The 26,703-nt window shown below is 38.3% G+C and overlaps 1 protein-coding gene across 3 annotated transcripts in view; it reads right to left on the bottom strand.

The window, feature by feature from the left end:
- Positions 1-25,162, bottom strand: part of COL11A1 (collagen type XI alpha 1 chain) — a 133,052-nt gene extending 107,890 nt beyond the window's left edge. For 2 of the 3 annotated variants that reach the window (XM_032117963.1, XM_032117962.1), the window contains exons 1-4: positions 24,733-25,162; positions 9,047-9,214; positions 4,832-5,045; positions 2,254-2,416 (exon numbers count right to left, since the gene is read on the bottom strand). In XM_032117963.1, the coding sequence (XP_031973854.1) occupies positions 2,254-2,416; positions 4,832-5,045; positions 9,047-9,214; positions 24,733-24,847 (660 nt within the window). In that variant the 5' untranslated portion in view covers positions 24,848-25,162. The remainder of the gene's footprint in view (positions 1-2,253; positions 2,417-4,831; positions 5,046-9,046; positions 9,215-24,732) is intronic. The other variant, XM_032117961.1, reaches the window with a different exon arrangement.
- Positions 25,163-26,703: the final 1,541 nt, after the last annotated feature.

Raw genomic sequence — 26,703 nt, 5'->3', positions numbered from 1 at the left:
AATGAACACAGGTATAAATTAATCCATGGTGACTGTACAGTAAAAGAGAAAGCAGAAACCTATTCCAAAAGCAAGGATTGCAAGCTTCTAATTTAAGTAAGACTTCACACTTAATCTAACCCCCCCTTAATTTCAAGACCAGCCTTACAAGATGGTAACTGATTTTTCTGAATAAAAAAAGAGAGAAGAGGTGCACTTTTAGAAAACCTAATCACTGAAGAAATCCAGAAATGTACAGTGAGGCTAGAAAAGGTAGAAATGTTGCTATTCTCAGTACTGAATGTTAAGATTCAGCCTCTAAACTGATGTTACAGGCAGCTGCACAATTTCTTTTGTGAGTCCAAGGCCTCTTTCTTAGTGTGTCTCAGCTGGAATTGAAGCACTGACTTGCCATGTCAATGCATGAGATTTCAGAAAAAATATTTGTCTGAGAAGCAGCTACCACTACCCTCCTTTTCCATCCTTCCACAAGTGACAACATGCTTGGACAAAAGTAATTTTAACTCATTTTAGCAAATTCTGTTAAAGTTATATCCTTGTGTCCATGTTGATGTCACACAAGTTTGACTTCAAGAAAAATGCAGGGTTATTTTTGAGTTTCTTCAGTTATCTGGTAATTCTGATTTAAGTGCTAATTTCAATTTGCTAAGCTGTGTCTCACTCCAACCTTATTGGCTCTTCCAACAGTTGCTCACCAAAAAAATATTGCATTCTACCACATCTCTTCCCATCTTTTAATGTAAATGATAAAATAAATATCTCCCTTTATGCACATATAAAAAATTATTTCCAAACACCTATGTTTGATCATTTCAGCACCTCTGAAAGTTCAGACAGATATTTTTATTTAGTGATTGCACTGAGTTAAACAAACCAAACATCAATGCTTAGTTATTGTGCATTTTCCTCCTCGACAGCTTTTTAAATGGCTACAAATTTTGCAAGAACAAGCCAGGCCCTGTTGCCTTAGTTTCTATTATAATCTAAAATCACATGGAAAACACTAAAAAAAAAAATCAGTTTATCTAATTTTATTTTTCTCTGAATTCTTTTTTGCTTATGCATATTCATATTGCACACATTTTTGACTTATTGTCAAAACCACATATTGGGGAACCTGGTTTCTCACCTAAGAAAAAAAAACAAATGAAAATTTAAAGTAATTATCCGATGAGGAGACCAAAAACCTTTGTCACATCCCAGAGAGAGGCATCTGTGGAATACATCTTCAAATGGAAAATAATGTTCCTCAGATGTTCAAACTCTCTTGGGGACTACAGGTGAATTAGGCTGCAAATACCAAACATATCATACTGATTGATCCAGTAAATCACCCCAGAAATTTCCATATTCAAAAGGCCCACAGTTCATCATGTCCATGGAAAACAAAGATAACAATGCCACAATGTTACACTCAAAATTCATATTTCTCCTCTTGATATCTATGCAGTTTCTCCAGCATATGTTCTGCTTAAAGCTAGGATGAAAACCATTTATAGAGCACAGGTGTTCTGTAGATGAAATAACTACCAATCTGTAATTTCTCATTTTTCATTTTTAAATTTTTCAATTTTAACCATTGTATAACAATGTTATAGAAGAAACTCAGTAGTGCAGATCTAAGAAGCTTCATAATTAGTCTGTAAAAATAATTGTTGACATAAGGATTCCACCCAGAAAGGCCTCCTGACTGGCAATTACATACTTCCTTAAAGGCATTTTACCCTTCCTATATGTACTTCTTGGCCAGTAAATGATGGAAACATATATGTCCTTACTGCCAAAGTATGTTCCATTTACTGGAAAGAGTAATGAGTGGGATAAACACTATAACGGATTCATATTACACAGAAAACTTTCCAGGTCCTTCTCCCCTGCTCTCAGATACTGTTAGCATACACAAATATTTGCAAATGTTTAAGAGAGACAGAAGTAAAATGATTCAGTGTCATACTACACAACTGTCCCTGATTAATTCTCCCAAATATATCAGGTATCTCAATATTAGGCAGAAAGACAAAAAAAGCAACTGCCTTCCAGATACAACAAAAAGGACAGAAAAATGCATCAAATCTTCCAACAATACACTTCCCTCTTTTACTTCTCTTTTATTTCAGCCTACTGTAACAGGTTCTATAAATCAAATTTTCTATATTATACCGGCATTTGACCTAAAAGATTATTCTGGTTTGCATTAAGCACCTCACTTAATACAAAATAACTCAATTGCATTTGTTCATTATTGATCTGTACCTCAAAAACTTCTTCATCCAGAATCCTGGTTCCAAAGACAGTGATGCCATTGGTGTCCACAACTGTTTTGTCACTTCTGTCAAGTGGTTTTGTAGTTTTTTTGTTACAGTCAACAATCATTGTAACACTCTTTTTCTCCACACTGATAGCTACTCGATGCCACCTATTAAAAAAAAACCAATAAAATTCTGCTGCAGCTTATGTTTTTAAAACTAGGTCATTGCGTTCTCATCAAATCAGTATATAGCAGATGGTGCACCAATTAATTCACAGATAAAATTTTAAATGTCTCCCTTTATTTCCTTCTTTTATACATACTCCAATGTACACAGTGTTTCCACTATTTGTGGTATACATTCTGTCCCTCAGCACAAAGGAATCTGATCCACAGCTCCTTGTGAACACCCTCTATAAGGTGAAGCTCAAGCTGATCTTCCCTACAGCTTTAACCAGAGAACATCACCAAACTTGAATTAGAAGCCAGTGCATTGTTTACATTTTAATAGATTAAATGATCTGACAGCAGATTCTTTTCTATGAACATGTTTGATTTTCCAAATTACTTAGGCAAATATAATTAACCCAGCAGGTTATTATTTATTATTTAAAATTTACTATTTTTTTGGTGTGATCAACCACCAAAATTTTACCATGCTCTTTTGTTTATTTGAAGGTATTCCATAGATATAGAGATTTTTCAAATACATGCAACAGCTCCAACATAGATGCTTTCCCAGACAAATATATTTACAAATACTTGGCACTATTCCTGCAACAGTAGCCCTGCCTACATAATAGTCACCAGTGAAGGAAGTGATTCAGAGTACTGACAAGTGACTTTATTTTAGAGATATTTGAGAATAAAATTTTGTATGATTTGCCCTACACTACTATGTTCTTTATGAGACTTTATCAATAATCATGACAGACCACATTAATTTAGTGAGCCTCTCTGCTATGACAAATATTTAAGAACAACAGCAGACCACTCTGTAATCCAGCATGAAGCAAAATGTTAAAGAATCTTTGATAGACCAGGGCAAAAAGTGTAAAGTATGTCATACTAGTGACTGGTAAGAGGAAGGCTGGAATCAAATTATTTTAGTTGGCATTTGTGGCATTAGGGTTGCCTGAATCAGAGAGAAAGCTTAAATCATTGTTAAAAAGAGCTTCTGTGTATCAAAAGGAACACCTTGAAGCTAATGGAATCTGACTGCTAAACAGTGTCACTGAGCCAGAACTATAATTCCATGTTTTCTCTGGAATGCTGTTAAACATTATCATTATAAAAGCAAACTGGCCATGCATCCTCAGGCACATTACATTATTCACACTTTTTAAATATATCTCAGTTTGAGATGAAGATTGTTGTCCCAGATCCTTCATAAAATAGCCGAGTCAGAAAAACATTGTTGGCTTGTCTTTTGAAAGTGTGTAGAAGCTGAAAGCATGAAATCATAGCTCACTTTGGATAGGATTGACTCCAGTTGATTCAGAAGTTGTATAGTCTCACTGTAGGAAATTGTACCAAACAAGTTCATTTTTATTTCTTCATTTTTGCCAGTTTATCAACATTTTTAGGTGAAATTCTATGTCACAACTTTGTTATTTAGCAAAAGTCCATTAAAAAAAATGCTGCTTTGTTTATCACTCCTTCTGCTAGGGAAATGAATCAAGTCTAGGTTTCATCATATAATTCCATTGTCTGGTAATACCAGGCCAAGGAGACAATTGGTTTTTTTCTTTTTCTTTCCTTCTTTATTGCTTTATAAACATATTTCATTATAGTTCAGTTTTTGCCCTTCCTCACTGAGTTGTTTCCTTTTGCTCTAGTAAAATTTATTTTTGTCTATCTTTGAAGACAGTGGCTGCTTTCTTGGGCTGCAGCACAATAAAAAGCCTTTGAAAGAATGAATGTCCTTTTACAAGCACCAGAATGACATTCCCAGAGAATGATTGCTTGTCTACAAAGCTACAAAAAATTAACAACTGTATTACTGATGAAACAGGTGTTTGAGATTAATTCCTTTACTGGGGGTGCAGTATGAATCCTTGCAGCACTTGGGATTAATTGTTCACCTTATTCTTTCCTGATTTCCTTATACATAGGATTTCCTTATACATAGGATTTCCTTATACATACACATCTTAAGCCATTTTATTTATCAGCTGTTTTGGCTTGGGATAGAAGAAATTCTGTGCTGTTTTGTCAACTTGTCTTCACTCTGCCTACCACCTTCAAATGGACCAGACAATTCTTTTAGTGAGACTCTATATTGCAAAGGAAGAATCTTCACAGGTTTAATTTGGGTGGGTTTAACTTCTCTGATTATTTCCTCACTCTCGAGTTATAAAAATGGCAGATAAGAAAGGTGGTTTGTTTCATTTACAGCTGTATATACCATTTGGAGCTGGAACTTTATTATGCTGCAAAACTTCTCTAACTTTGTACTACACCAGTCCAACTAGCTAGAAACCATGTTACTGACTTAAATATTTAAGAAAACTGTTTATAAACACCATAATCACCTATACAGTGGTCTGCAATGTGCTTTCCATTTTAAAACTTTACACTTACTTGCCGTCAGCGATGTTGACTGTTCTGAAAAGAGGATAGTCTTCTGGAGCAGGTTTTCCATTTTGGTCTTCAAATAGAAAGACAGGGGATCTACCAACTTCAACACCTACTTGTTGAATTCCTTGTTCATTGTAGATAGACAAAAGGAAAGACTGAATACCCTTTTTAGGTTTTACTGTCATTAATATTGAAAAATCTTCTGGAAAACCACCACCTGTAAACAAAGTGATATATACAACTATAAATTCAGAAAAAATGAAACCATTTTTACATTTTTTTTTCTATAAGCACATAGGATCCAGCATACAAATGGCAGGGGTTTTCTAATTCTCAAAAATGAGTACATAAAAAATTATATTAGGAACATTTTCTATGTTTTTTTTTCTTTCTGGTCTCACTTTAATTTCTGAAAGGTATACCTTAATGGTTCTTGAAAACAAAACTTGTAAATCATACAATCATAGAACAGTTTGGGTTGAAAGGGACCTTAAAACTGATCACGTGCAGCCTCCTGACATGGCAGGGATGCCACACACTAGGTTGCTCAGGGCCTCATCCAAGCTGGCCTTGAACACTTTCAGGCTTGGGCATCTACAACTTCTCTGGGCAACCTGTTCCAGTGCCTCATCACTCTCTGAGTAAAGAATTTCTTTGTAACATCCAATACTACTCTCTCCTCTTTTACTTTGAAGCCATTCCCCCTTGTCCTATCACTATCTGCCCATGTAAATAGTCCCCATCCCTCTTTTTTAGCCCCTTTAAGTACTGAAAGGCTCAAGAATACTTAAAGGTTACTGAAGGATCCTCCCCCCATAATGGGATCTTCTCGGAGCCCTCTCTCCTCCAGGCTGAACAAGCCCAGCTCTCTCAGCCTGTCTTTGTAGGAGAGGTGCTCTAAATCTATTGTGAATTCATGCAATAACACAAGCTATGAAAGAACCAGCGTAGTTTCACATTCATTGCTTTTTTAATTCATCTTCTGCTAAGCAATCTTCTAATTTAAAATTGTGCACTAAAATTTCACTCAACATAATAAGCATCAGTACCATAGCAAGTAAGACTCCTGGGTACTTCAATAGCCCTTGATAACAATTTATTTTAGTTTCTCTCCCACAATATATATTTGGGTCTTTCTAGAATTACATTGTGCATAACATTGAAAAAATACATGACTAGTTCTATTTAATGGGAGATTTAAGCAAAATCAAAGAATATTAATTTTCATTTATTCCCTGATGCCTTGTCTTTGAAGTAGAGATGATATATCAAACACTGTTTCCACCTTTACAACTAAAACTAAACAAAATTGAAAATATAGCTTATAAAGGAAGATACTGCTTATAAAGGAAGTACTGAAGTACTGCTCCTGTTGAAGCTCGTGGTAAATCTGCATTTCACTTGATATGAAACTCTACTAGGCTTAACAACAAACAAAGTGTAAGACTGAGATTCTAAAATCCAGAATATGCTCTGGATCTATGTGGCTTCATCTGCAATTTGACATGCAAGAAATAGATGAGAATCTAATAATAACATTGGCAATGAATATAGCTGCAGCTTTGTGTGCAGGAGAGTGGATAAATGTTCTTAAGCATTTTAATATAATAATAGAACAAACTTTAATAAAATAATATCTTGTGGTTTTCTAATGAATTAAAGCATGTAAGAATTCATCAAACTCTGATTTTGGAATTTCTTCTTCCAACAGAAAAAATATAAGATTGTTTCCAAGACAGATATTGTGGGAAAACTCCAAAGATCCTAGATTCTTCCATGAAGACAAGTTTTACTTCTTGAATTGCAATATGTAAACAAAATGCATAGAATTTTCCTTGCTCTTTAAGTGACATACCATCCTTTTAAACCAGAACCCCCTAGTCTTATATTTTTTATATTGTCTGCTGCAATGATACTTTTTGTGCTTTCTTTTTTTAACTATTTATGGAAGCTTGTTGAAACACTGTAGCAATATAGACCACGCTTATACATCATTTTGACATCTTATTTTGAAGGGATCAAAACTCAACAGATAGGAAACATTTCATTTACTCTGGTGAGTTGTTGGTAAAGATTTTTCATGACAGGGTAAGTTAAACTGTACACTATACCTTCTAATGTCAGAGCAAATAGATGACAAAAAAAATGGACGAGAGAGAAGATGACTGTCAACAAAGGCCAAAGAAACTATCTGAAAAGCACTGAGCACTTGCCCTATTTGCACTGTTAATCTGAAAGATATGTTGAAAATGCTTAAGGCAGGTGATAATAACTCAGCTTGTCTAGACTTAACATCTGAGGGGGAATAAAAGTGAGCTAAGAAAGGTGACTGAAAATGAGTCACGTGTCTCAGTTCAGTAGTTTCTGTCATCACTGCTATGACATAATATTCCCAAATGTTTTATCTTGAATCTACTTTGGGTAATCATAAAAATATTCCTCCAAACACAGTTGTGATTGAAAAAGCCAAAAAATAAATGACATTTAAACATGTAAAACTGTATATATTGCATCTAACATATAAAACTATACGCATATACAGTTCTTGGACACACATCTGGAATACATATCAGAGCCTTCTCAAATGCTTTTAAATTTCTTGTTAATTGGAATGGTCCTATTTGAATAATAAATAACAGTAAGAATTGGAGGGAAAATATCTAGAAAAATATTTTTATATATTTGGGTTATCATTCCTTCATGCTTTTGCAAAAGATAGCTAAGAGCATGTACAACAACAGTATAACAAAAATCTAAGCAGTTTACATATTACAACCATATAATGTCTTCTAGTCAGTGAAATCAGAGTCCATTATATTCTGGGAAGTTGGTAAATAATATTAAATTCATTTTTTAAAAGATGGATAAATTGCTGGATATATTGTACTTCCTGATGAGTTACAGGAGTTAGATGAAAGCAAAGATGGGATGTGTTACAACTTGTATTGTTTATCTGAAGTGATATCTCAGAACTTGGTTTTATCTTGGATATCTTCTGTAGTCTTTCCACTGCTACAGAGCACTAAGAAAAAGGGATGTGCTCACTCAAATTTCTTTAAGAATAATCTGAAATACAAGGATTTCTTCTGGTGAGGAGAAAGAACACTTGTTCCACAAGATTGAAAAGGAAGTAATTACCATAATCACCTCCAAAAAATTGTTTTGATGGATTTTTACTAATGTAAAGGACAGCAGGACATTTTCTATTCAACTTAGTTGAGAGGATAAATTCAAACCCAAGGAACTGTGTTAAAAAATAATATAAATATTATATCTGTAGTGAATTTTGCTTTGATCTTCTTCCATAAATAATAAGTGATGAATTAAAGGAACACATAAGTTACTCTTGAACTGTTATAGCTGTTTCTCACGTTGCTCTGGGAACACATTACTAGAAAATAAAGCACGTTTTATCCTTTTCTAGATCTGAGTGGTATCTATATGATTGCTGCTCTGAAGGACAAAAAAAAAGAAAGTATTTTTCTTTGCCACTTCTTACCTGTATGTATTCTGTATGACTTGGTCAAACTCTACAAATGTGTCAAAACAGAAAATTTAAATCTTCAATGATTTTGGGTTTTAATATTCTTACTATCATTTTCCTCAACAGTTTGAGTCAAGTGACAAGTGACAGCAAAATAATGGAATAAAAGTCTCTCAGTAACATCCAAAGAATCTTTCCCAAAATTTGACTATTCCATTTTAGAGAAACCTGAGAGAAGATGGAATCACATTACCAGCTATCCACAACTAGCCTTGTTTAGTCCCCCAAATACCCAGATATTCTGAAGTAATTCTTAACAGATGGTACTTCTGGAAATGATTTTGCAATGGCCAACCACAACTCATTTCTACCACTGCAGCATTACTCCAGGAACTACTACTGCTCTTAAATGCACTACCAAAACAGGAGAACACTTGCCAAAGCCACCAAATAAGGTTTCCATCAGATAGCATCATGAGAGAACAGGTAGTATGACTTACAAGTCTATTTCAGCAGTGACAGAATTTGACAAAGAGCTTTATAACTGAAGCCAATAAAAACCAACTTATTTGGTGGATAGAGAGCCCATCCTGCCATTCATATGCAGGCCCAGCTATGGGGACAACAGAAGTGTTTTGTGCTATTGATAACAGACCACATGCTGTGCTTTAGAGACCGTGAAAACATAGGCAGCAAGGTAATGTACAAAAATAACAGCTTTCTGCCAATCTTACCTGGGTACAGCTGCTTTGTTGGGGCACTCAGCTGTGCAGTTTTTGAAACTCTGTAAGCAACATCCGATCCTTTTGAATTCCTTCTGTTTGTGCAAAATCCTGCTGTTCTTGTTACTCCTTCTGGAGAATTGTGAAATTCTAATGCTTTTAGCACATCAACGGGTTCAGCTGACAAGGTTAAAAAAAAACAACAAACAACAAAAAGGATTACTCATCTTGCATGTCTATGGTATGCAGCCTCCAAAAAGGCTTTAATTCCTTTGCAAAAGTATGTGTCTAATCAGAGCAGTAGCTGCATCCTATTTTGACTTATTGCACATTACTCCTATACCATAATATTATTTTAACAGAATTATGCATTTTTAAATATGTAAGAGTTCATCCCATCAAGTGTAATTTTTATGATCAGATTTTCAAACTACTTGACTACACACTGAAAATCACCATTTGCAAATGCTGAGGATCTTGCTGATTGAAACTTCCAATACATGCTTTTAATGAGTGATTTCTGAGAAGTGGAACTGATTTTCAAAGTTTGCACAAAACTTTCAGAAGCATTGAATAGCTACTGATAATCTGCTACCACAAATTTTCTGTTGCTAACATTAAAATATATTCTGATTACATATAACTGCTTTCTCAGACACAAAGGGATAAGGAAGCATCTAAACTAATTTCACATCCCAGTTAGAGAATGAAAAATGTACCTGCTTTTCCTGCAAGGACTAAATGGACAGCATTGCAGTCTTTCATTATTTCCAAGTTAAAATGCAAATTGACTGGGTTGTACTTTAGAGACCAAGTACAGTAAGATTGCATCTGTGCTCAGTGTCTAACAACCTAAAGTTGAAATCCAGAGCTGTTATGATATTGATGCAAATTAAAACAAACAAAAAAGCCTGCATATATATATATATGTAAAGCCAAGAAAAAGCCTTAATATATAAAAGTCCTCCATGGCAAAAGGGCAAAGTACTGAATGGACAAGCACTTCAAGACAGACAGTGAGAGAAAACAGCATACTGCATATCTTTTCTCTTGAGAAAAATTAAGGGGCTCATTCTCATACTCCCTTCAGATCATGGCTTTTTTAATTTTTTTGAGTGGAAACAGAATTTCAGTAGACTTTTTTTCACTGGGACTATTCCACTGTTTTTATGTTGACAAAATCATGAGCACTTTATTTGGAAAGAAAAAGTTTTAAATTACTTTCAATGTTAAAGCTGAGAAATGAGCTTGGTAAATCTGACTTCACATCTTTGAACTACTGTGGCATTAGCTATAGCTGATTTATTGTCTGTTATCATTCATTTTACATGTCAACAAATATCAGCTTAAGGTCCAAAATTCACTGCCTGTGAATATTCAACTATTTAAACAACTGCTTGCACAGATGTGAACAAAGTTAAGTTTAACTAGCTCATCCTATTCATCTCTTGACACTGCCAAATACGAAAAACTCAACTTTGTGGTTAAACCAATCTTTGTTTTCTCAGTCAGCCTAGAATGCACATAACTTCTAATGTCTTAAAATATACTCACAAGACAATGCTTGTGAACTTTTAAAATTTCCCCTCACATCTTGCAATTTTTCATTTCCTTTTCACATCGGATCACCATTGTGTTATCAAACATAAACTAAATAGCCAGTGTTTGTTGCAAGTTAGCACATTGGGAATGAATGCTACAGAACACACATGAAATTACTTAAAATCCACATATACTGCAAATTCAAGAAATTATGTTTAAATATTCTCAAAAGAAAAGTTTCAATAATGTGCAAACACTGTGGTATTAGTCTAACTTCTCTGTTGAGTACTGACAAAATCATTTTAATGGATATAATGCATTTTCTATAGGTGTTCCCCATAGTTCTGAAGGAATTGCCACACATACTAAAGGAACATACTGAAGGAACTGTGACACATTTTTTCTAGTAACCAACTGCTGTTTTTGCTGTACCTACACTAATTTGAACCAGTAAAGTAATGTAGAACCAGTCACCAGAAATATTAGTAAAAATTTCAATTCACTGTGTAAGTCAACCACTGCTACATTCCTTTATCCTTTGCTCTTTTCTATAATTTGTACCAGATTCTTCATTATTTTTTAGAATAATGGTTTTTCTTTGCCTGGCTGACTGGGAGACTAGTCACCCATAAACAAGATTATTCATTACTCCCTGCTAGTTCTGCTGCTAAAAAACTTCCAGACAAGAAACAGAATAATAATAGGACAATCTTCAAACCACAGATTCCAAATAATAAGAACAAACATTCTGCTAATAGTCCATAGTTGACTATTTATTTCTTTCCACAAACTGTGATTCACAAAACACAAAATATCAGGACTAGTCAGTTTAAAATAATTACTAGAAATGTAATTTTTCATAGAAGCAACAAGTTAGGTGAAATGACAAGTTATACAGAAATGATAAGTTACATGAAGTAATTAACACAAAAAAGGTAATTACTCTATCCCCAAAGATAACATGACTGACCTATTAAATTCATATTGATGACAAGTAACAGAAACTTCTTGCCTAATTTATATTAAAGAGTTCAAATAGCCACTTCAGCCAACAAGTAAAAAGTAAAGTTCTTTAGAAGTCTTTAAATAACAGGAATAAAAGGCAGGAATGTATAAGAAGCATGACTCCTCCTGTGTCATGGCTGGGACTACCATATAAAGAGGTTTCTGCAGAAAACCCCTCTTTTTGCTAGTAGAGGTTTTTTCTCAGGGAATTTCAGGATATTTTTTATATTTACAGTAACTAGTATGTTTACTGTAACAAGTGTTCAGTAGGCTTGATCACGCTGCCATTACCTTAGTCTTAAAATTCTTGATGAGCTCACTGTGCCTGCTCAGATAACCTGCTTGGTGCGTCTCCAGAAAGCAGCAGATGCTGTTGCCACAGAACACACACACATGCAGGAGTACAGTCTACAATAAACAGCTCTTGACAAAGCACAGCTCAGGCCCAAGTGGTTACAGGTAACCTGCTCAAAGTGTAAAACACAATGAGCAGTCCTCGCACAGCCAACGCTGCCTGCTTAAAAGACCAGGGTGAGTGGTAGGAAGACAACTCCTAGACAGGAAAGAGCACAGCCTGTGGCTTCTCTCTGCCAGTTTCTGTAGGTTCTGCAGTGTTCAGTGTCACTGAACAGCATCCTGACAGCTTCTGCTTCTTCTGAAAATCACCTCTTGTCTAGCATGCTGCTCCCACATGACTTCTGGGAATGGTAAGCAATAACCAGAAGGAGCACCAGTGTCACAAACTAAGAACTCAGCTTGTATTTATTTGGGGCAACATTAATATAACCCATATATTGACAGATCAAGGGTCTTTCATGAGACCTTCCTTAAGGTGAATAAAACAGCTTGCCTAAATGATTTTGACTTCTATTCTAACTTTCCATGATAGTTTTCTCAAAAAGTAAAGTAAAATTCAGATTAATGATATAATGTAATGGTTTTTTATCCTTCCAATTTGGTGCCAAGATTTCAGATGGCAAGGAAATAACAAATAAGAATCATGCAAACAGCTCTGTTCATCAGTTCTTGGGATGGAGTTAATTCTCCTTATGAAATTTGGACATCAGCGTTGAAAACTCAACTCTGTCTGGCAGGGCAAATTTGACAAAATAAAAGATCCAGACCCAGAAAGTGGGTCCCTTATGCAGATGTTTATGGCCATGTTGCACTGTTGCTTGAAGGCCACCTCTTGCAGGCAAGCCAGACAATGCCACAAGACAACCCTGTGAAAAGAAGCCTGTGTTCACCAGGGCAAGCCTGCAGTCTGCAATCAAAATGCAAGTTTCCACTCTGCTACTTTTGCAGGGGATTACTCTTCTCACTAATGCAGGGAACCCAGTGCAGGAGATCACTTTTCTCACTAATGACTATAGTGCAAAGTTCAACGGCGCATGTCCTTGATTCAAGAGAGTTCAGAGAGACATGTGCAACTTTCACTGCCACTGAAAGACTCTACAGCAGTGACCAAAGCCAAAATGCTTAAAAATGCTGGGATTTCTGGAATGGCAAAAGGAATTCTTCAAAAATCCCCTTTTAAAAACCAGAATTGTGTGAGATGGGAACCTGAGTGTTCCCGTATCTTTCAGGATACCAAACCATTAATCATTTAACTCCACCATAAGTTCCTGTATTTTCAAATATAAAGAAGGTAAAGCACGCCAACAAAAATTAGTGGTGTCACATCTCAAGACCCGAATGAACTTGTAACTGCAATATTTAAAACTGTAGAGCCAAATTCTGGTCTTCATTACTGTGGTATGACTGAAGTACATCCATTCACTCAATGAGCTTTCCATATTTATAGTGGTATGGATAAGAACATTTGGTCTAGAGCATTTCATATTAAATATAACTCCAAAGCCATGTTTACTCTTCCTTTCTTTTCCCTTTAGCTTTCTTCCATTAGGAAACTTATGAAAAAAAAAAAATCAGAATACCTCTGCTGGAAATTACGAGGATTCACTGAAGCTAAGTAGTTGTAAACTGGATGCTAGATCACACTTTTGCATTGCCAGGTCAGGAAAGAGTATCAAGAGTCAAATACATGAGGGGAGCTTCATGTGTTTTGTTTGCTGGAGAGGAGGAAAATGCATGCAAAAATTTACTTCCAATTTTGGTTAGCGTTTCCAAGCCTAGATTTCATCTATATACAAGGATACATTTGTTTTAAAGGCTATGACAAAGCTTTCTATTGTATAAATTCATAAGCCCATATTGTAAAACTATAATGCCCTTAAAGATTGAAAAAGAACAGCTGGAGAAATCTAGACATCATTCACATTTGAAAGTATCATAGCTTTCATTGACTCCACAATATCTAAATTGAAATGAAATCTGTGATATATCATTATTAATAATACTGATACAACACATATGGATCAAATCCTGATGCCTTTATATTGCATTATACCTAACAATTACTACCATTGCTCAGCGTGGTTTCATCTGGAGTTAAGCAGAATCTGGTGAAAACAGCAGATTAATTTCTGACATGCCCTAAAGCCACAAATATAAACAACATTCATTATTCACATTCAGAGGACTTGCTTCCTTCACTTAGACTTCCTGATATTTGAGCTGGAATCTATTACACAACATAGCTCTTGCTTTCTCTTGGCGGAAACTGTCCATGGAGGAGGTTCCCAGGTACCACAACAATACAAGTTATGATAGCAGAGAAAAGAGGGGTTGAGAAACTGTAAAGGAGGGCAGAAACTGAAGTCCTTTGGACACACAGTCTATACTCATGGCTTATTCAATGTGTGACATCAAGCCTCCTCCTCTTCAGGATGACCCCAGTTTTCAGTAAAAATGCATATCAATTCCCCATCTCCCTATGGCAATGCTTCTTGCAGATGATCACACAATCTTAGGTAAAAGAATAGACATTACAAGAAAGGGCTAAGTTGTAACATATGCAAGAAAATTTGCATTGGAAGGGTCATGTCTTGTTCATTACATTTGGATTTATTTAAATGTAGATGGTAATTAAATGAATGGTGCTTAATCATATCTTCTTAGTTTATAAAATATGTATCCTGTCTGAAACTGAGATCATGGTGAACTTAGTACCTTAATAAAAGGCGATAAAATTCCTTGTTTCTGCTTCAGCAGTCACCATTAAATTTCTGCATTGTGACAAAGCCCATCTGACCCTGCAAAGGCGAACTGTACAGAACCCAAAAAAGATGGATCAACAGTTCATCTAATGGCAGCAATATCATCTTTGGAATTATACCAGCTGCAATAATTTTGAATAAAATAGCAAAATCTATACATATAATCTTTCTAGCTACATTAACTTTTTAAAGTTAATTATTTTTATTTTAATGACTTTGCATTATTGAAAATGTTTTGATCTACAACATACTTTTTTTACAAAATTTTACTCAAGTCAATTTAATGAGCGGCATTACTGTCAATGTGAGGTTTGTAAATGTTAGGTCATTAATGCACACTGAAAATAGAGCTGTACTGTTTTGCCTAATTAGAACATTCTGTCCTGTATCACCCTAAGTAGCTAGTGTGTGTGTGTCAATAAATTGACATTCAAGCATATGAAAAACCTGATCTTGTGTTTCTTAGCATACATATCAGCTTCCAATCACAGTATTTTACTGTGATTGGAATTTAAGCCTGCTGTAGTCACAAATAAATTGACAAATTCTGTATCATATTCTTTTCATTCAAATAAAATGGCATGGACACTATTACTGGGAATTATCTTGCAGAAGAAAAAGATACTGCATACTCGTGCTTTTTCAGAAATTCTTCTTGGCCCAGCTAGGTTAGCTGGCTATCAGCCAGGTTTCTAACCTAGGTAAAGCTGTATTAAGAAGCAGTTTATGTGTCAAATTCATGAGCAGCTGCAATTCCACACTAGTGTGGATCTCATGCAGTATTTCATGTCTTACTCAGATCTGAAGAGGTCAAACATTTAGTGATCCTATCCCAGATGTATGCTGTCAGTGGTCCTCAGTGGACTCGAAATACATACAGACTGAAAAACTATTACTCACTGAATTGAGAACTTTTGAGTGAGTTTGATTATTCCTTAAAAGATAACCATGGAAGTCAGAATGGGCCTATCTAAAAGTCCAAAAACCTTAAGTTTTCTTCTATTTAATATGGAACATGCTGCAAGACACTTAGGCTGCAGTGGGAATGGAGCCCTGAACCTTTTCAAATAGGGTGTACCAAACTTGACATTTGTTCTCTTGCTGTAAACTGTACTGCAAAGCACTTTTTAAGGTGAAGGTGCTGGTGCCTAGGGATCAAACAGTTCAAGACAGACTGTTATTGAAGATAGGGTGTACACAGGAAACCATCATCTGCATTTTCAGAGGGGAGGACTTTGCCATCAGGTCTCAAAGTGGAACTCTCCAGCACTGACAGGAAAGTGACTGTGGTGGCAATTTCTGGCTACAAAATTATTCCCATAAGAAATTGTTCAGGGGATGAGTCATTTAGACTAAAATATATTTAATTCTGTCCAATTACCTAATAAAGCAAAGAAGTTGAAATCCTATTATATTTAGATTTTGGTCTAGTAACTCCTTGATGTTAGTCTCTTAATTTTATGAGAGATCACAAGCACAATGATCCTTCCCTATTTAAAGGCTGTGTTTACCTACATAATTTACAAGATGCTTCCAGACTGCCTGCTGCGGGACATATTTGGAATGAAAACAATAACAAAACTCAAAGGGAAAAAGAAAGAGGAAGTATTCTTTACTTTACAGATACACCTTAGAAAAACCAAGACTGCAACTCAGTGTTTGATATGCTGTTAATACCTACAGTAACTTAGCCTTTTCTGTCTTTTTGATATAGCAAAGAATACTTTTAAACGGTATTATATGTTTTTCTGATATGATAAACGGATAACTTCTTGAGTTCTCGTAATTCCTCATCAGTGCCCTTTTTTGATTGATGTGAGAGTGAGAATTTATCAGTGTTCACTCCACAAAGTACCTTTAAGAGTTACAATCAATAACTCCAAATTAGGGAGATACAGCTCTGGAGTAGAAAAGAGCTTAATTTTCCCCAGTACAAAGAATTATATTAGAAATTTAGAAAGACTAATGTTTCTAAGTTATTATTATTTTACTTCATATTTTTCCATGGAAATAGGCTTCATTCTGCCAGTAATCTGTTCCAATGGAACCACTGCAAAAACTAAAACTTAAAGAGCCTTGAAACATTAATCTTCAGTTCTAAATGGAGTGTTTTCTCAAAGTTTAGTCCAGTTTTATGTCACTGCAACAGATCATTTAAAACCTACAAGCTGCAATGGCCTGATAGGCTAAAATGTGTGTATTTGGTGAGTACTAATGAAGAGACTCCTTATATATGTGGACCTCAGAAGAGGCTGCCTCTGGTTGGATTTTTAGGTATATATTGAAGGACATAAGTAGAAGGTACTGACTGCACCACAGGGTTTTGAAACCATGCTACCTATTAAAGCCATAATAGCCTACTGTTGTTTAGTTTATTTACTTTTCTTAAAATTTTGAATCTTTATAACTCTAAGAGCTCATTCTAAGGGCATTCCATGTATTCTATAGGTGGGTAAAGATGAACTACTACGATGAAGGTTTCTAACTGGCACTCATTAAATGGTCCAAAACCTGATGAACGAAAGAGGTCTTTACCTCTTTGTTACCAGCAGCATAAGAATCTGGATTTGATAAACTGATAGTTTGTTGACCTTTAGGATACAAAACAAGACCCATCAACTACTAGAAAACTGTGCTATTTCTAATGTAGTAAGAACATTTATGTTCTTACTCTTAGACACTTATAGTGGGCAGTTATGATGGACACCCTTTAAAAACAGAAATACATATAATGTTATTATCTACACTTATTTTTTTACTGTATCCTTCATCTGTTAAGCACTAATACAGAAGTGACCATCCAAAAACAGGAATTCAAAAGCACGTTATGCCCAACTGCTTCACTGAGCTTTGAAGTTCTGACAAAGGACTCTATTGCCTTCCCAGTGCAGGATCTAGTCTCTGTATCCCAAGCAATGATTCCCTGCAGTTCAGCCATATGTGTCTAAGCACCATAAAATGATCAGGTACTCTTCTGTCCTTACCATTTCCTACTGGCCAGCTTTGGGCAGAGCTGCCCTTCCTCACAAGGTTTTGGGCCTGGCAGTCTGGGAATCGCCTGCCTCCCAACTCTGCTGAGAGCCCAGCCCTGCAACAGAAGAACTGCTCTGGGAACCAACATCAAGGCTTTCTGCAGTGTCCTCTGCAAAGGTTCCAATGCTTTTCATAGATGGACTTTATAGAGCTGGATAAAATGAATTCTCTGTTTTATGGGCTGCAAGAGTGAGTTACAGAGCATCTTCAAGGTACAAAAATGAAACCAATTGAGTTGCCTAATTATATAGTGCTCGTGAAAATTAAGATTCTTTTTTTCAAGGAACCTGAATATAAATTTATGAGATTAACTGAATATATGTTTCCCACATATATACTTCTAGAGACACGTTTTCAGGTTGTTTTACCTGTTAAGAATTTTCCTACATGAATTTCCTAGTTTAATTATGTAATTGGGATCTTGAATGGTGACATTTTTAGAAATAGGTGTTATTGCAGTGCTTTCATATTAAATGTTTACAAGAACTAGAGATTATCCAGATGCATACAGGAATGCTTTAAATAGCCTAGGACCGACTATTTCACCAATAGAGGCTTCTGTGAAACTGCTCAGAACTGGCTACTTCTGTTTCCACACCAGTTATGTGGAAATTTTTCACTGACTTCCCATGTTGAAAAATCTACTAAATACATTATAGTATTTCAAAGACTATGCAGATAGTCTGTGCAGGTACAGGAGGAAATTTTGATACTCATCAACTACTAACTATATCTCATTTTAAAGACCAACCTCTAACACTCCTACAAGACAACCCAAAACCCCCCAAAAACCCACAACCTTCTCCCCCCCCCCCCACTTATATCCTATACTGAAACCAGTGGAAAACTTGTCTATGTACAAGTACACTCTCAGATCTTTAGCAACATTAGCTTGTAGGCTGATTTATTTACTGGAAATGTTCAGGAAAAAAAGAAGATTAATTATTTTAAGGTTTTGTTGCATTGCATAATTTTTAAGTACACCCTAGACTTTGAGGCTTTTAATCATACTATACATATTTCACCACAAAATGTGACTTTTGTATTACTCAAAACCTTCTTTGAGGCTGGATAGATTGTACTTCTATCACTTGCTTAGCAACATTGACAGCCATCGAGCACTGATGACCTGATGGCAATTCCATGAAATAACCCCTTGCTGAGCCCAGAAGATTGGGCTTGTTCATCATCTGTGCAGATCTGTATTGATCCATTAGTTTACAATACTTTAGCATCTGTCTCCGTATTTCTATGGACTTATTCTTATTTTGCATCACAGCAAAATCTTTTAGGACTGCATTCCAAGTGTCTAACTATATTGAGGTCTCTTCTAAAGATTCAAAAAGTTATTTTTGTACAGACAGCAGACACAGTAGTTCCAGCTGTGAAAATCAGCAAAACAAGTATTACATTCTTGAGTATCCTGTTTCTATTACCATATGAAAAAGAGACACAGTCTAAAAATGGTCCGTGCTACGGGAAGAGACAAGGTGTTCCCTCAGCAATTAAACATGAAAGAAACTGAGTCCACTTAAAAGTTTTGTCATCAAGGTATTTATTGAGAAATAATTCAAATAAGAGTTCAAAAATATCTTCTAATAAATGGGAGTTTTCAAATATGCAACATTTGTACATTTCAGTTTTAAGCATAGAATACAGCCAAGGACAAGGTTTAGAAATGGTGTCATTTAAAGTAATCCTATTTAATTTGATAGAGAAACAACTCCTACAACTCAAATCTTTCACCATACTTTCCCTGATGTCAAAGGAGAGCAATGCAAGGAAATCAGATTCAATTCTGTATCCTACCAATATTAGCAGGAATTCCTCTTAGGCAGACAGCAAGGTCATAAAATCTTGAACTATTTATAAACTATGAATGTTTGATAATCTATCAGATTACTATGATAATTTGAGTAAGGTGAGGTACACAGCTAAAGGACAGGTAGCAGTTAGTCTGCAGAAATACTTTAAAAATGTGACCATAATTTGACTTACAACTAAGTTAATTTCGATCATAGACAAAGCTTAGCTGCCATTATTTATAACAGGACCAGGATCTAAGTTCTTTTTATTCGTCTTTTATAACACATCTTTCAATTAGGTTTGCAGCAAACACTCTGCTTCTATTATATGAGCTCTGCCAAATACCTTCTATTTCACACACTGTGTACATTAACACTTGTACTTGCAGTGAAGTCCCAGACCTGAAATTCACAAAGGTTTTTACAGTCCCTTATGTGTGTTAATGTGCTAAAAAGAATTTAAGTTCTGCCAGATTCTACTACTATTGTAACAACCGGGTCAACAATTAATCCTTACATTTACAGTCTGTAAACTTGGTATTTAATACTGAGTAGAACAGTTATAAGCCCTTGCAACAGGCATGTGTGCTAACCTAATTCCTTTTAAGCCACTGTTCTCTATTGTGTCCATCCAGAGGGCAAATCTCTATCACTGCATGAGACTTCACATTCTTAGAACATTAGAGATTTCTCCCAAGCTCTGCTTAATTTATTCCCCCCTATTATCAACAAATACTCAGAACAATGATAAATTAACCAATGCTATGAGGATTTCTTCTGAAAAGAAGCAGAACGCTCTACAGAGAAAAGAAAAGCAACTTCTTAATCTTGCTGGCAGATGGAAACCCTACTGTTCACCACTGTACAAAACAAATCCGGGAAAGACATAATTGCTCCAGTGTGTTTTAGGTATAACCTCAGCAGTAATGTCATGGCTCCTTCAGTATGCTGCAACTGGGTTAGAGTTAAGGGCTCTCTTTGGAGGAGATCAAGTAACTTTGGGCATGACAGTTGTAAAAATAAGTAAGACAAGTTTTTTCCTACATTTAACATCTGCTGCAGACACTAATTTTACAAACAATGGGAGCTTTAGGGGTGTGTTGTTCTTCATGGGGATTTTTTAGTGATCAGAACAAAAGATAGCACTGGGAAAGGTTTTTAATCGAAGATTTTTTTTTTCCTATTGTCATTTCAATTATAGGTACTAGGGTTTTATTATTTCAAGTCAAACCAACTGAGAATTTGTGCACCTATACACAGTTAAATTTGATAAGGTATGCACAAAACTGAAGTTGAAAAACTTCTTTTCTGCAGAGCTAAGAAAGAGACATAGATTCTTGCAGGCTGAATAGTCCTTTCTTGGATCCATGCGACATCTCCTTCTAAATTAAATGCAAAGATACACACTCTAGAAAATTAGCAACACACACAAGTCATTTTTTCTCTGTCTGATGTCTGCTGCTGAATTTGAAATAATTATTTTACCTTAGAAACAATTAAGAAATCAAAATTACATAGCAAAACAGATGAATACATGCAGGTCTCTCTCGCATCATTGTGGGAAATCAGACCATTTCACCTGCTGATCCTTGGGACTCGGAAAAGCGTCAGCTGGGATCACTAGCTACAGCTAGTGAAATCACCCTTTGATTTATTCATTTTTGCCAACTTTGTGAATAACAATCTGAGAAACCCACACAAATTATCACACAAAACAATTTAACTGAAAAATAAAGGAATGCTTAGAATATTATACTCTTTTTCAATCTTAAAAGTTAATTGGTCAGTTAAAATCAAAAGTGCTTTACATCATGAATAGTTCTGAGAAGAAATTTGTACTTTTCTAGTTTAAAACACCCCTTTATACAGGTTTAGACTAGCTGGATACATTCAAGAGCTTTCATTCAACAAACAGATCCATATCTTCCTTACTAAGCAAATACAAATCAGTAGCAGTGTTAAGTGTGCATCCACAAAGAAAACTCTCCTTTTGCCATCACTAATTGGCCCAGTTCTGCATTCCTTCTGCACCTAGGACTCCTACTACTTTCCAAGCCTGTATGGGGGAAGCATAAGGAACCTTTATATTTCCTAAGATGACAATAAGAAGTATCTGTTCTATATTAGAAACAAATCTGCTCGTCACTTACACAGAAGGTCCAAAGTGTGTTTTCTAGATACAGTTTCATAGCCCCATTTTCAGCAAGGCTTCCTAAATCTTTTTTTCACTCAGATTAAGAGCTAGATTTCCATTTGCTTGAAAAAGCTTATAAATAATAAAAAGGCTGATTTTTCATTTCTTGCCCATGAAATTTAAATCAGTATCACAATAGTGCATTGATGTCAAGCTCTTACAAAAAATTTATAGTGTTGAAGCCGTGCCATTTTGACTAAATGAGTTTATTCATACCAAACACATTACCAACAGGTTTAGTATTAAAGGTGAGGAAGGGGAAAGGAAATCAAAGGATGTCTTTTAAAATACTGAATTTTGTTTACTTTAGCCAAGTCATAAAGCAAAAACATTTTCTAAAAAGAGCTGCTTAAGAGCTGGTGGGCACTGAGCAGACCAAGTATGAATCACTGCTTTTCCCATTCAGTTGATTCTGACTTCTGTAACTTTTTCTGTCTAAAGAAGAAATAACTCAAGAGCCCAAACACTTCTTTGCACACCATTTCTTACAAGTATGAAAGACACCTCATACTTCTCTATTTTTTTTTTTTTTTTTGGTTAAATAAAGAAACTTGAAAAAAAAGTCAAGAATTTTAGGAATCTGTTGAGGTTTGTCTACATGGAGTGGTTTCTGTTGTCTTTAAAAAGTCACTGCTGTATGATTAACACTTTATATGAATACACCATGTAATTTTCTTTTCATAAATGTCGTTTATGAGAAGAAAATTGAAGAACAGAGGATTTAAAAGAGTTTATAAGAGCAATTTGTATTTTGTCCAGCATTCATATTTTATCCAGCATTTTTATTTAGTCATATTGTTTACCTGCCATTTATGCTATTTTATTTTATCCCTTGGTATTTTCCCTCTCCTAGTTTCAAATAGGAATCATCATGTCCTATGTTATCTTTTAACTACTCTAAATAAGATTAGAATGCATAACAGATGCTTCAGAAATAAGTCCCTTGTACTCTGTTAGAGAAATTAGGTCAAATTCTAGTCCCTCTGTAGTCAATGGAAAAACTCTTACTGACTTCAATAACAGATCAAGCCCTGAACACACAGCTCCCTGTAGTTCCTAAGCAAATAGCATACTGTATCTCAGAAAAGGTCAAGAACTAAGTTCTTTTCAGAATGCTTCTACAAAGAATAAGAAGCCTGTAGTTCTATATTTCTGAAATGTCCTTTATACAGAAGACTAAAAGACTATCAATATAGACTTTCAGTTTTGAATAAAGTTACCACAACCAATTTAGTCTGCATAATGTTGCTGAATACAGTTCAGTTAAGTACCAGTTCAGTTGACTTCAGTGTAAGTTCTGTTGATTTTTCCTGTGCTGTTTGGGTTTAGATTTTCTTTTAACTTGTCATTTGCATCCAACCCATTATGTAAACATAGTCTACATAAACCCTAATTAACTTCGTCAGTTCTACTGTGGAAAGTGGCATAAGAAATCGATCATGCTTTTGAGGACGGTATTCTTCTTGAAGAAACTCAGTCTCCACATAGTAACGAGCGCGAGGTTAATTCACCCTGATGTGACTCCAGCGAGTCCGTGGAATTGCAAGAGGGATGAAATCTGACCCCTCCAGTCCCTGTCAGAAACGGGGCCAGCAGGGGGCAGGAGCCCTGATTGATCTGACACCGTCAAGGTTGTGCCCAGGTATAAAGACTTGAATGGAAACTGATCACCTTTCCCTGCTCTCTCTAGGACGCCTGTTGATTCAGGGAATTCAGATGGAGAAATGCCTCGTTAAAATAATAAATACATAAAAAATTAATCCTTTCATTTCGGAGACCTAAGCCTCTTCATTAATATCAGACTCACAGAAAAATAAAAACCTCAGTCCCAGCCAGACTGGCCTCCAGATGCGCCTGCTGGCTCCGGTGGGAGGGAGGGAGGGATGGAGGAATGGAGGAAGAGGCAGCATTTTCACCCCCAGTAGGAAAGGAGAACTCTCCCGCCACCGGAGACTGCACTGCAGCTCGGCGAGCTGCGAGGTCAGCCCAGAAAGCCCAGCTGGGCTGGCGGCGATGCGGGAGAGACCAGGGAGAGCGGTGCGGACGGGAGAAGCGGGGAACGCCAGGCGTGCTGCGGGGGAGGGGGCGGCGATTCCTTTCTGCTGAGGCTGCTGCGCTGCTGCCTGGCTCTTGTTCCCCCTGCAAGTCCCCCGCGGGCCGCACCCTGCCCACCAGGTCCACGGACACCTAAGGGACCACTCGATCCCCCCGGGAGGCTGCAGAGCGGGGAGGAGGCTGGGGACGGCGCCCCGGCGCTGACACCGCCCGCGGGGAGCCCAGCGATCGTCGGGCTGAGCCCCCCGAGCCCCCCCGGGCATCTCCGGGCCCGGCACCGCTCGCACCACCTGCGGGGCGCCGCTGCCCCGGGAGCTGCCCTCCGCAGCGGCTGGCAATGGGCCCCTGCAAGTGTATTTTCTCCTCCGCTTGAGCCCTGGAAAACTTTTTGCCCACTAAAACCCGTTGCAAAAGGAAAAATAAAAGAGAGGAGAGCGGAGAAAATCAGAGCCGAGAGCCTCCACCCCCCAACTTTCCCTTTCCTCGCCCCTCCGAGGAGAAGGCAGATACTTGTCGGTCAATTTCAGTCACAACCTGGTGAACTTCAGTAGTTCAACAAAACAAAGTTGGACGCACACTCCACAAAACAGGAGTCCAGTGTTGGAAGAGGATAAGTCGCTCTGTTCGACAAGTATTTATTTTATTTTCCCATCCCACCAGTGCATCTCCTTCACCTCATTAAAAATACATCCAAAGTTTAAGGCTGAGGCTGACCGAGAGCCGTCCCTCCGCGGCACCTGGGAGGGACGTCCCTGCCCGCGCTGCCAGGGGCTCCCCGCGGGTCCCCGCGCCCGGAGCCGGCCCCAAGAGCGCTCTCGCCTCCCCAGCACCGGGAGTCGCTCTGACAGGTTTCCTGTGAAACGCGGCCTCAGCCGTGCCCTGGATCATTTCCCCGAGAAGGGGAGAGAGGCGACTGGACTCTCCGGCTCCCCTTTGCTTTCTTACCTCCTCTGACCTCTGCAGTCCGGAGAAGGAAAGCGAAGGTGATGAGCACGGTTACAGCCGAGTCCCAAGGCCACCTTCTCGTTTTCCACCTTGAGGACCATCTCTGCATCTCCATGCTGGGCACCCACAAGTGTGAATTAAACACGGGCGCCTTCAGTTTATACCAGCTCCGTCCTTTCCACTATATTCCCAGAGATGACTTGTCCTATAGAGCCATACGTGATAAACCGAGAGAGGTTTTCTCTCTCGCCCCGCTCCCACTCTGCCCGGCCTTGCACAGGCCCCTCCGACCCGTCCTCCCCGGTGCCCTGCCTTCAGACTGAAGGGAGATGAGGGGCTTTAATCAAAATGCAAAGAGCTCCGCATCCCCCTAAAGGCTTCATCCCGTCAGAGGGCTGGGCGAGCGGCTCCCAGGGCCACCCCTGGAGCCCGACTGACACGCCAGCCGCCAGGCGGAGGCCAATCGCGGGGCTCCCTCGGCCGCCCACAGCACCGCCCCCCGCCTCGGCGGCGGCACACCGGCCACGCCGCGGGCACCGCCGGCCCCCGCGGTGGCGGTGAGCGGCCCTCCCGAAGGCGGTCGGGGAAGGCAGAAGGCGCGGCGGGAGCGAGCCGGGGGACAAGGCTGCGGTGTCCCTTCACCGGGTCACCGCCGCCCCCCGCCCGCTCCGCGCTGGCCCCCTCGCCCCGAGCATGCGCAGAGGCGGCCGCGGCGCCCCGCGGAGCGATGGCGGGGCCGCGGAGCAGGGGCGCGACACTGGGGACAAGCGGGGGGAGGGGGGCGTCGGCGGGGAAGTGAGCGGGGCAGGGCAAGTTCGAATGTGCCTGAGAGGAGCCGGGGCGCTGAGATGAAGCGTCGGCGGGGCGGCCCTTCGGGCTCCCCGAAACCGCCCGCTGGCGTCGGTGCGGCGGCAGGTCCGGCCCCGGCGGCCCGTTCCCCCTCACACCCCTCCCAGGAGCAGCTTCTTGTCACACACCTCCGGGGGCTTCGCTCTAAGGGCGCTGTAAGACAGGAGGGATCGGAGTGGTGAAGGAAAAGACCGCCACCGAGCATTGCCATTCCCCGCCTCACCACATCCTGCAGCCCGGGGAGCCAGGTGTCGGCTCCTCGCCGGGAACCCTCCCGCTCGCACTCCCGTCCTGTCCCACCTGTGCACCAATCGGTGACGGGGACCGGCCCGTAGGCTGAAACCTCTGGCAGAGCTTAGCTGTGCAGCAGGTCCAGCCAAAATCCTCCGCTGGGATCAGGTTCTGCCCTGGCTCCTCTGGAAAATGAGAGAAAACCATGGTCGCGTTTTAGTAGAAATGTATATAATTAAAAAAAAAAAAAAAATTGCCTTCACTGAGATCTTTAATGCCTTACAGCAATTAATAAATATACAGTTTATCAAAAAAATACATGTTGCTTTTATATGTCAAATTATACTTCAGACATTTATTGTCCTTTCATAAAATATCTTAAAGTTTTGCTGCGCTCCATTAGTACACCTAGCTCCTTCTGTCCTTGGAATGGTATCATTGTCATTAGATTTGCAGCTGAGGGGACTGAGGTGCATAGGACAGCTACATCTGAGCTCCCTCAAGTGCTGTTCACTAAAGAGATACTCAGGGTTATTCTGGCACTTCACAGTACAGCTATGGAGCACCAAAATGCCATATGTATCCGACCTTTCTGTGTAAAAATTTACGCATGGAATCATTAAAGTTGGAAAAGACCTCTAAGTTCATGAACCATTTAACTCAGCAGCGCCATGTGCACCACTGAACCATCTCCCCAGCGGTCTTGAGACTACCCCCAGCTGCTTATTAAAATTGTCTTACACCCTAACTACATACAGGTCCCCAAAAGTCAGTACTATTATTGTTGCTCTGCTGCTCTGTGTAGTTCTCAGTCATTTACTAGATGCTTTGAAGCACAGACCAAATTAACTTGATGTTTCAGCCTCCTTCCTTACAATGTCAGTCGGTAGT

This window comes from Corvus moneduloides, chromosome 9, assembly GCF_009650955.1.
Source record: "Corvus moneduloides isolate bCorMon1 chromosome 9, bCorMon1.pri, whole genome shotgun sequence".
Taxonomy (NCBI): Eukaryota; Metazoa; Chordata; class Aves; order Passeriformes; family Corvidae; genus Corvus; species Corvus moneduloides.
The sequence above is the reverse complement of the archived record's forward strand: the minus strand, read 5'-3'. Positions and strand labels throughout refer to the sequence as shown.